The sequence below is a fragment of the Montipora capricornis genome, chromosome 10, assembly GCF_036669925.1.
Source record: "Montipora capricornis isolate CH-2021 chromosome 10, ASM3666992v2, whole genome shotgun sequence".
In the NCBI taxonomy this organism is placed as follows: domain Eukaryota; kingdom Metazoa; phylum Cnidaria; class Anthozoa; order Scleractinia; family Acroporidae; genus Montipora; species Montipora capricornis.
This window is the reverse complement of record NC_090892.1, coordinates 38,254,046-38,265,708: the sequence shown is the minus strand read 5'-3', so window position 1 is coordinate 38,265,708 and position 11,663 is coordinate 38,254,046. Positions and strand designations below refer to the sequence as shown.

Sequence of the window (11,663 nt, the reverse complement as noted above, 5' to 3'; positions counted from 1 at the left end):
AAACGGTTATGTGAAATGGATGCGTGCGTTTGGGAGGTTTGTGTAGACACAGAAAAAGATAGAAGAATGTCAAAAACAAGAAAACAGTGTTTCGTTGTTAAATGTAGCCTGCGTACAGTGCAGCTGAAGGCATTATTGGCGCGAGAGGCAAATGGGAGCTGTCGTTAAATGTTACTGACGGGTTATTTGCAGTGGGTCTTTCAAGTTTCACCGAACGCTGTGTTTGTGGACGACTGAATAACAAATGGTCGACACAAAAAAAAACTGCTGGCTCATCGTCGTTTTTAATCAGCTGCTCGAATCTGACAAACCCTGTTTGGTATTTGCAGGCTGAAAGAGAATTAAGACAAAGGTTAAAATCAGTGTTCAAGAATTTTATCGACAAAGTTGAGGGAATAACCCATGGACAAGTAGAGTTTGATGTTCCCTTCAGAGATCTCGGGTAAGCCTTACTATTAATTTGGGTGTTACTTCTTTGTTTATTCTTGGTTTTCACGAGACGTCATCAAAATAAAAAAAATAAGGAATTATTAATCCTTTTGAGATTTTAGTTTAGGTATTAGAAAAACTTAAGACTTATCATTTTCAGTTTTGATCAGGCTTTTTGTCTTGTGATAGAGCAAGGTTGAATTCTTAAGCTTTTGCGTGACACAATATTAAAATGGCGGCAGATACTGCTGTCACGTAAGTTATCCGCCAAATTTCGCAATCTGAACAGTCCTTGAATGAGAGTAAGTATTTATATAGATGTTTATGAGCCCTGAGAAGACGACTACAGCGGTTTATTGCAAACCCGATTACGTATGTTTTTGTTAGCTTCCGGCCACCATATTTGTGCCCCTCAGAGGAACACAAACATGGCGACTGCATACAAAGCCTCATAAATTGGAGTAAAACATTTCTTGGAATATCTCCCGCACGAAATATCGCAGAGACCTGAATCTTTGATTCTGGACTTATTTGTTGAATGGTTTTGATGGAGTGACAGTGAAAACCGGCGATTAAACCGTCTATTTAAATTCATTGAAATGGACAGTATGACCACTTCCTTCAAAGATTACGAGCAGTCCTTTTTTCGGCGCTTCATCCTTACTGGCGAATTCGCTCGGAAAGATGGCCTCCCGAAGTCTGAGGAAAAGTGACCCAGATATCGCGCGGCTGTTTTTCCTCTTGCTTTTATTTCCGTATCTCGCTGGTAGAACTAATGTGACTAATGTGACGAGAGAGGGATTGCTCGTAGTCTGCAACCCCGTGGGCTAGCGAAACAACTGTTAGGAATAAACACTTGGCCGTCTACAAGCACAGTCGACAGGTTGAACTGAGGATTACTCCATAGTCCTCACACAAGGCGAGCGGGACTTGAACCCGGGACTCCGGGTAGGAAGCGCGATGTCCTACCCAATCGCACGTGCTGCATTCATGCAAAGTCATAACCAATAACAGAGTCCTTAAGTCTGACGTCACGTTGATAAAATCTCAGTTCTAAACTCCACCTGCCGAGACAAAGAACGCCTTCGGTCGGGAAAACCTCAAATTAGTCTCTCGTCGCATGATTGTTTTTTTTGCCCGGCGGGTTGCAATATACGTAACGCGTCCTAGTTGTGAAACCCCAGGGGTTTTTTACCCTTTGCAGCTATTCCTGTCCCCCCTTAATCCCGTTCTGCTTCGTACCCCGTTTAGCGCCAAATAGAATAGTTTACCTTGTCGCGATTTAAAAGAAGCTCCACGTAACGAAGTCCTCAATATAACGAACGATATTCGCGAGCTTACCTTGACACAAAGAAAGCACTTTACTTACGAACTGAATTACTGTTTTAACTCGCGCAACAAATCTTCTTGCCATGTTGGTGAAAAGATCAATGGAAGTCACAGCTTCGTAACTTCATACCAGACTAGAAGAGCTTTGAGTCGTCCATTCCGCTGAGTAAAGTAGTATTCGGGGATGCATGCTTGAGTAAGGTAGAAACTTGTGAGCAAAGTGGTAACTTTAAATGTGCGTGCGTTCTTTTTCTACAGGTTCATGGGAGTTCCCTCTCGGAGCACAGTGTTACTTCAACCGACCACACACTGCTTAGTTAACATCACTGAACAGGTAATAAACAACAACAACAACAACAAGGTCACTGATTAGAAATCAATAGTTCAACTCATAGCCTATATACCACCGGGGGCTTACAAGAAGGTCAGGCTCAGGCGAGTTACAAGGCTCAAATGTGTGCACGGCGTATGTGACGAACTAGAGAACATGGGCTTCCTGTTATTCCGTTAACGTGAAAGTGGTTCTGTGATCAAAAAATCAAATCTTTTTTTCTGTGGATTTCAAAACTATGTTAACTAAACACTAAGTGACCCATGTTTTAAGCCTTTATTTCAAAGACACTTGTTTATTTTAACTGGAATTTTCTTATTTAATGTTCCGCCATTACTAACTTTAAAATCTTGAGAAAGCTGGATCGCGGAGAAAATGACGTCAAAGACTCGCTAGTTTAAGAATACAAGGCGTTTGTATGCGACTGACTTAATATGCAACTCTTTTTTGCATACATAACAAACGGCGTTTACACGCTAAAATTTTAATCAAGTGAGTAAATGACGTCACTTTTCCCTAGATCCAACCGTCTGAGGTCCAGTCGGTCAGTTTTGAAGGTGAGTAATGGCGGATCGTGAAATCCAAAATTAATGCCTGACCTGCTAAACGCCCTTACTCGCAGTCGGAGACTGAATTGCGAAGGGCGCGGCTCGACGAGGTCGGACCGAAGGAGCTGTACTGTGCTGCCGGCTAGGCGCTCGGCCCCTGACATCAACCCATGTATGACTGGAGCACAGCATCACAGCCAGATGGGATAGGCTGGGAGTTGGTTTTACTGAGGGAGGAAAACCGGAGTACCCGGAGAAAAACCCTCGGAGTCAGGTGGAGATCGACTGAAACTCAGCCCACATACAATCTCGGGGCCGTGAGTTGAACCCGGGTCGCAGAGGTGGAAGGCATCTTTGATAACCACTAAGCCATCCTGACTACCCCAGAAGAAACGCAACGTAAACAGCTTTTGGATAAAAATCAAAGCTCAAAATTTTGCCAGGCAGGTTTTCAGCAAACACACTTTCAAAATCTGAGGAAAGAAAGGAAGTGACGTTTTCATCATAGTACGACTTTAAATTTCTTCGATTTGATACTTGCGATTATGCATTGAACCGGAAGCTTGGAAACAATTTTAGTTGGACTGAGATCAATTTGTGCAAGTAAACATGTTCTTTAAGCACGGTGACCAAAGAGTATGCGCATTTTAACCACATTAGTTGGCGTTAACATTTTAGAGCTTGTTGCGCCTTCGTGGAGGTCAATAGTCTGAGCGATTGTTATCTTTGGGAAATGCCTTACTGTTGATAGGGAGCAATTCACCTGAGGTCAGAATACAATGGTCTCTTGGTGCGCACCGGTATCGCGAGGTCACGGGTTCAAAGCCCGTTGAAGTCCTGAATTTTTCAGGCTTCTTTACGCAATTGCAAAAATTGCGTTCATAACTGCGAGGATCATAGCTTCACTTGATAGCTATTGTTATGTTCTCTTTGTTCTTTTGTTTTGTGGACATTAATTATTTCGGGTACGGTATATGAAAGACCAACCCAGATTTAAGTCCCATGGATTCTCAAGACCGTAGGCGGCCGAAACAATCGTGTAGTGGTAGTGTGTGTGGAACAAACGTTTGCCGCTTTCCCCTCCGTTAACTTTTTGTTGTGTTTCTGCAAACCAGAAGGTGAACAAATCCAAAATCAAACCATTGTCCTCCACGCAAGGAGATCTTCAGCGCAGAGGGTCTCGTCTCAGCGCGAGGGACATGTGAAATAACTAACTCTAATTTGTTGTTTACAGCCGACGTTCATCATCACTTTGGATGAAGTTGAACTCGTTCACTTCGAACGTGTTCAGGTAAGCAAGCTATGGCAGATACAACAGCCTTTCCCCTGTTGTTATTATTAGTTTCTTTTGATGCGGTGATCACAAGATTAGGTGGAGCGTTGGACAATTTTGGCTACAAACTAATCTTGTTGTATAGAAATTTATTTAAGACGGATTTGAAGTAGGTAGGGATACCAAGCCCAACCCGGTATTATAACCGCAAAGTCCAGTCTCAGATTATAGGCCGATTTCATTGTTACCTACATTTGCGAAGGTATTTGAAAACATAATTAGTCGGTCATTAACTCAGCACTTAGAAGAAAATAACCTACCGTATGATTATCAATTTGGCTTCCGAAAACAACGAGGAACGTCATGCAATGGCTATTATTGGTTTTACGGATAGAATTCGGCTCGCTATTGATCGCGGAGACATAGCTCTGGATTGTAGATTTATCTAAGGCATTCGACACAATAGATCATAACATCGTACTTGGGAAACTCTCATATTATGGAATCGGGGGGAAAGAAGCAGATTGGTTCCGCAGTTACTTAAGCAAACGAATGCAATATGTTCCGGTTAATGGTACAGATTCAGATCATCCGCAAAGCTCAACTGGAGTTCCTCAAGGCTCAATTTTGGGGCCGATACTTTTTCTTATTTTATGTCAACGATGCTCAGTTTATATTACAATTAATTCCCCTTGTGTTGTATGCTGGTGGCATAGTTTCCCATAAAAATGTCAACTCCTTAATATCTGGGGTGAGGAAAGAACTTCATGCTCTCTGGTACTGGATGTTAGCAAACAGATTGATGATTAACTCGTCGCAAACCACCACATTTCTGTATAAAATGTATTATTCGATCCTGAATGAGCGGACACATGTTGAACGAGCTCCTGGGCGCTCTTAACGTATTCCGTGGGTAAACAAATTCCATTTCCATTAATTTGTATAGTTGTATGTGTGGAAATAAAGAAACCTATGAGACAGTGCGTGGGCTTTTAGCGCGAAGTTAATGTTAGATGAAGCCCGCATAAGTGGCAGCGGTTTATCGTTGCTGAAAGTCTACTTAAGCATTTGCATGTGAATTGTCTTAAGTCTCCAACTAGATTTCACGGGCCAAGTGTCCCGCTTTGTCGGATAAAAACCCGACACCTGTTTCCGAGGAATTTGAACCCACAGCGTTTATCCCTTTTGACGTACCAGCCGGCTAATACTTGTTTTGGCTCTGGGATGTCACGGGCACGGTGCAAATGTTCACCTTTTTTCCCTTTCTTTTGTAGTTTCATCTTAAAAACTTCGACATGGTGTTTGTGTTCAAAGACTACAAACGCAAAGTGGAACACGTCAATGCAATTCCAATGACGTCACTCGATTCTGTCAAAGACTGGTTAAAGTAAGTGGCCTGATATGCAAGAGTCTTATTCAACCCTTGGAAATGTTTACTTACTCTTCTTTGCGTCAATGTAGAAAGAGAATCCGCTGAAAGGGTCACTTAGGAGATAAGGGACTAGTGCCAGTTCCTCCCTGTTGTTGTTTATTAGCTTCCCAACCGGGTCTCCTTCGCCGTTCGGGGATTTGGCGAACAATGGCAGAAAAATGAAGGCCGACTCATTAATTATTTTTGCTTTTATGGAGTCGCTGATTTACTGTTTATCCGGTTGTTGTCTCTGCATTGCAGTTCATGTGATATTAAATACACCGAAGGAATCCAGAGCTTAAACTGGGCCAAAATCATGAAAACCATCAATGACGACCCCGAGGCATTCATCGACAACGGAGGGTGGAGTTTCCTCGATCCTGACAGCAGCGTGAGTCTAAAGAATTATTTTCATACGCGGGCGTAAATTAGTGTTCCCGTCCGACAGAGCGTCTTACGGAGAGTTACGAAAACATGGAGGCAGTTGTTACACAATATGAAACTTATGCATTTGCGCAAACCAAGACCGACTTCATTCTTGTGTTGGGTTTTTTTTATGCTTTTGGCCGCAACCGCATAAAGTGAGTAGGTTATTTCGATCATCTCTTCCACTGATACCTCTTTATGACTATTACACTGACTAAAGAAATGATAATCCCCCCTCAAAGTTATTTCTTCACTTTCAGTTTCATTTTTCTCAGTTTCTTTCATATCTTTAGGCTTTGCCTTTTCTCCTCGTCCCACCTCTCGAGTCCGCTGCAGATTCTCGTGTGGTGACATGGCAGAGCTTATTCAAATTTCGAAGAACTTAAATCGTTAAGTGAAGAGTGTAAACATGAAATAAAGGCCTTGGTCTTTTTCACAGAGTGCTCACTCTGTGCGAAACGTTTCTCCATGGTTTCGATAATCAAATTCCCAACTAGCTTTGGTGTCAGGCCCTGGGAATAGTTTCAGTGATGCTTTTCTAGTTTGGAAAATTTTGAATATATCTTAAAGGCCTATATTTCCCCCAAGTCATTGCGGTCGTTTGTTTTTGTTTTTAAATGACGGCTTGTCCAAATGCGTAATCTCATTGGCTGAATACACTCATGCGAATAGCGAGCGGGGTTAACAACATGCCAGTAATTTCGTGTTGAACGGCGAAATTCAGTCACGGAGCGCAATGAATTTTGTGAGAATGTAGGGCTTTAAAAGGTTACAATTCAAAGGTCCTGTTACACTGTGCAATTTTTCGTGCAACTTGTGTCGCAACGCCATTTCTACAAACGTTCTGACATTACGAAACAATTTGTTTTAGGGGTATTACGCTGAGGAACGTTTCATGAAATTTGTCTGCTTTCGATGATCACATGAGGTTAAAGGAACATTTTCATTGGCTGGTGCCGCAAACCGTTGCGACACAAATTGCAGGACAGATGTTACAATGCACATTGCTTAAAACATTCGTTGCAACCGTTGCGGAAAGTAGAACTCAATTCTTCTTTCCGCAACGGGTTCTGCATCTGGTCTCGCAACGTTTTTGGCCGTTGCAAGGTATGTTACATTGCGCGAAGATTCGTGCAACTTGTGTCGCATTGACCTTGCGAAACAAGTTGCACGAAAAATCGCACAGTGTAACAGCGCGTTTACTGAGTCCTTTTTTGGGTATCTGAATTGTCCCTTTTTAAGCTGCACTATTAATTCAAATTGCAAACCAAAGTAGCATCAAACTATGTGTGATTGGCAACCTGGCTGCAATGTGTTATTGGCGCTTCTTTTAATTTCAGGGAGACGAAGCGCATGATAGTGAGGACGAACCAGAAAGTGAGTACGCTCCGTCAGGCTCTGAAGAAGAAGAAGAGTCGTCCCAAGAGGAGTACTCTTCTGAAACAGAAACCAGCGAAGAGGGGTCCGGTAAGGAAGGATTTCTGGCCTACGTGCAAGTCGAGAGAATGCTCATAGTCAGTCTTGTCTTACTTGTTGCATGGTTGTAAAGTTCTGGGCCAAATTGTTCAAACGATGGATAGCGCTATCCAGCGGATAAACGGCAGCAAAACCAATTAAGTTATCCAGTGGATAGTGATTTATTCAGTGGATAGCGCCGCTATCCACCCTTCGAACAACTGGGGCCAGTATTCTAGCTAGAGTTGAAAACCTAACTTTTCTTTGGAAGGATCTTGCGCTCTCTCAAAGTTGAATTTGAAAGGTCGCGGGCTTTCGTTATCGAGCAACTTTAGAAGATGTGAAGACGGATTCTTGAGTTGTTGTAAAATTCACACAGTCATTCTACCATGCGGCAGGACGTTTCCTTGTCTTACAAAGAGGAAGCTGGTCATTGCAGTGGACAACCAAATGAGTCAGCATTTTATTTCCTCTTTTTGTTGTAGACATCGAAGAAGACATGGGCAGCGAAGAAGAAAGCGGCAAAGATTGGTCCGAACTGGAAGAGGAAGCTGCTAGAGGTAAGTAACAATTTTACAGAGTTACCGTAGGCGTCCTTTTCACACGGCTAAAACAGTTACCAATATCTTGAAAGTTTACGCTACTTGTCTTGTGTTATTTTTATACTTGCGAAACACAGCGTTCACCTTAATTCGCACTCAAGAGGTTGTCTCCAATACGTTGGCACTCGAAGCCAATGACTAACAACGAATATAAAATACCCCCAATGTAACCTTTTCGCAGATATAAATTCGGAAGTAAATTTATACACAAGCGACGTAATGGAAAGTTGGCAAGCATTAATTGGCGAAGTAAGCCAATAAGTCGGAAACACGGCTGTGATAACTTGAATTGTTTCTAGAACAAATTAGCAACATTCCAGTTTTCGCCGGAGATTTTTCTTCCGAACCAATTACTTCCTAGTTGAGCTACACCAGAATCATGAACGCGCAAAGATGCTTGCTCATCGTGGCAGTACTGGCTGCATTCTTGATTTCTCCATTGCAAGTCCCAATATTATTAAGATGATTTTTTATTGTCGAGAGAAGGAAGTTCCCGCTCATTGGCTCTTTACTTTTGTTTGTTCTTCCTCAGCTGATCGCGAGAAAGGAATGGAAGAGACACCGACCAAAAAGAGAAAAAAACCGACCAGTAACAAACATGACTCGCCGCGCAGCAAAAAGAGAAAGCATTAAAAAGATCGACATCCAGTTGAAGAAAGCAGTGCTTTCTGACCAAACAGGAATCCTGACATCAATTGAACATTTGTGTTTCCACTTGATGAGAGTGATTCTGGCCTCTTTCTGAACGTGTCTCTAGGAGCTTAAGTCGACTTTTAACAGGATAGTTTTTTGGTTTAGTAATTATAGCTTCCTGGACGACGTGAAGAAAGAATAGTCCTCCCACTCGCGCCGTAACTGTGATGAACACAACTGAACTCTTTTGCAAACGAAAGACTTTGTGTCGAGAGAGTTACTGTAGATGTTTTTACCCGCCTTTTCAGTACAAACACCTTCAAAAAAAGTGTGAAAAGGTTCTGTGATTATATGTCGAAAGCACTTGTTAAAACAAAACAAAAACAAAAGATAAGAATAAATCAAACGACCGTCGTTTTAAGTGAAAAGAGTTTACAAAGCCATGCAACGACTGGGCGAGCTGCGTTCTGTGTTATTTGGATTTTTCTCAGTGTAATTGTTTTCTCGAAATTTTGATTTACGTTGTACAGCAGAACAAACAGATGCACAAGAAAGTTCACTATTGATTTTCGAAGGCGGTGATATCGTTGCAGTTGAGGAAGCAATTTTAACAGTTTCTTTGTTACCGAAGCAATTACAGTGCGATTTCACAGTTGGGCTTTACAATTGGGCTTTCAGGCCACTTGCGATCTTTTCAATTGCGAGTTTGCTATGTATCACACAATAAGTGATCGTAAGATTTGAATGGACTTATTAATTTATTCAAACGCGCAGATAAAATGATGTTGGAGTCTCGTTCAAGCTTTGACTCAGTTTTCCCTAGGCTTTGTCTGAAACCGCTTAAGTTATATCCTTGACCTCGGTGATTCACGATTCTCGTCGAAAATCATTCCATATTTGCTGCTTGAATGTAAGGAATGTCGTGTATTCTCGATCATAAAAGATTAATTAACCCGCTTATGTTGAGTGGTCACTTAACGATTCCCTCGAAATTCCGTTTTGTTCGGCACCCGAAATGGGGATGTAGTTATAAAGACTACATGCAGTTTGTAAGAAGTTCGATGGAGCCGTAATGATTGGGAACTTCTCCGTTTGAACTCCAGTTTTTGTGCTTCCTAAATTGCGATAGTTTAGTTTTGATCTCTTCTTTGTGTGGGAAAGCCGCTCATATGGGCTTTTTTTGACACTGTAACGTTGTGGTACTCATTCAACACGGAATTTACATGACGTATTGTTCCTCTGTACGAGCCGGAAATGTTTCGCTGTTGTCGTGCGTGAAGTTTGGCGTAGATGTAAGGAGATAAGGTGAGAAGCGGCATGAGTAAGCAATATGCGAGGGAAAAGGGGACTAGAAAAGCTTAAGCGGATGGCTTGTTCCGACATTCTCAGTTCAAAGTCTGAATTTGGTCGATTGGTGTAGAAAACTGTAAGTCGGGAATGAAGGAAAATTGCGTTCGAGCTGAACTGGAATCAAAGTTCAATTGAACACAGTTATCCTTTAAAGTGCACATGACTCGAAATTTCACCACCAGTTTTTATTTCATATCCTTAAAATTTTACAACTTTACAGAAGATGTTGTGGTGTGCGCTAAATCTTTGCGAACTTGTGGTTCCGTCGTTTAATTGCGTGCTCAATATACTCACCACACCTCTTTCAGGGGCAAATCTTTCTCGGGCGCTTCCAGATTTCTATTGTTAAGCAATATTGCCATTTGCTTCTTTTTATTTCCAAAAAAGATGCTTAAACTAGAAATGCAAAAAAGGATATTTTGCTAGTAGAACTGTTGTGCTTCATAAAACCTTTTAATATTTAGGATCTTTACTACAATTGATTTCACCATGCAGGGTAAATGTAAAAATGATGTGTAAAGCAGACTAATCAAACTTAGTTTCAAAAGGCAAAAACGTTAGGAGTTCAGCAGTGTACAAAATGATTTGTTTAGAACTGCAATAAGTCAAGAAAAGGCAAGGAAGTGATTTGGCGAAAGACGAAGAGAGGATGTGTGGTCTGGCTAATTGTCAGACTTCATAATTTCACCAGTCGTGAAATAATTCCTTGAGTTTGACGAACTTGTTTTTTTCGGTCATTGGTACAATTAAACATGTTTTGTGAACAATCGACTTAATATTCAAATTTGGATTTTTTTGTCAATTTTTATTTGTTTGGTGTGGGGTGGGATGTTGCCGGGCCATTTCCGAATTGCTGTTTGTCTCGGTTTCGAAGCGGTGAGTCTTGGTGCTCAACTGTTGTAAGGGAAATGAGTTTGATACGCAATTCACCTAATAATAATAATAATAATAATAACATAGGTTCCTATTAAGCGCATTTCTATATCCCAATGCGCTTTACATCATGATAAGAAAAATAGCTATGCGACACATTATACATTAAACTTAAACGTGCATAAAAATCAATAGAAACATTTCCTAAATAAAAGTGTTTTGAGTTTTGTCTAAAGTGAAACAACACTATTGAATGGTTGTGCATCAGGACTCGCTTTGAAACTGAGGCATGCAGCAACTCGATTTATTGTTGTTCTTGTTTCCTTATTTTGACAGCCTTTGAAGGCAATTCTTTCGAACCCTCCGTCAGCAGAAAAAAATGATTTTACAGAGTTGCGTCATACATGTCCAATAGGCTGCTTTCAAAAATACCTTAATAATCTCTGTTTGCCCTCCAACATTCTGCGTAAGCATTGTCTCTAGTTTCTCTTGGGAGTTACAATGGTCCCAAGAGAAAATAAAAACAATCCTTTTGCAAAATTTTGGAGGGCAAACAAAGGGTATTATGGTATTTTACAGCTGCATAATGAGATTCATGCTATTTTGCATAGTTTTTACACGTCACGAGGTGTTTCCTTAACCCAAAGAACTTTGGTTAGAGTTATGGGTGGTCTCCCCCTCAGCCGTCCTTAGTGTCTTTATTCAACGCTCCTCCCCACAGCGTTGCGTGACGACACTAACAACGGCTGCGGGGGAGACTAGACTGCTCAAATGCCGTACAACCCGAGCGCGTGCAATTGTAAACTAGGTGGATGTTACTTTCGTTTTTCCAAAAAAACAGAACTATGATTTACCCCTGTTGATCTTCAGTCCTCTTCTTTTTGATACTGCTGCCAGTCCAGTGGTCTTGCTTTGCATCTGTTCATGGTTATGTGAAAGAAGGGCCAAATCATCAGCGTCTAAGTCTAATTCCTTCAGCTGTGACCAAATGGTCCACTGAATT

The 11,663-nt window shown here is 41.4% G+C and overlaps 1 protein-coding gene across 1 annotated transcript; it reads left to right on the top strand.

Moving 5' to 3' along the window:
* The first annotated feature begins 15 nt into the window (after nt 1–15).
* Nucleotides 16–10,560, top strand: LOC138020786 (FACT complex subunit SPT16-like). The gene is made up of 9 exons (XM_068867712.1): nt 16–36; nt 330–442; nt 2,017–2,092; nt 3,872–3,928; nt 5,185–5,297; nt 5,583–5,712; nt 7,088–7,214; nt 7,688–7,762; nt 8,337–10,560. Exons 1-9 carry the CDS (start codon nt 16–18, stop codon nt 8,435–8,437), a joined length of 813 nt encoding a protein of 270 aa, XP_068723813.1. The 3' UTR covers nt 8,438–10,560.
* The last annotated feature ends 1,103 nt before the right edge of the window (nt 10,561–11,663 follow it).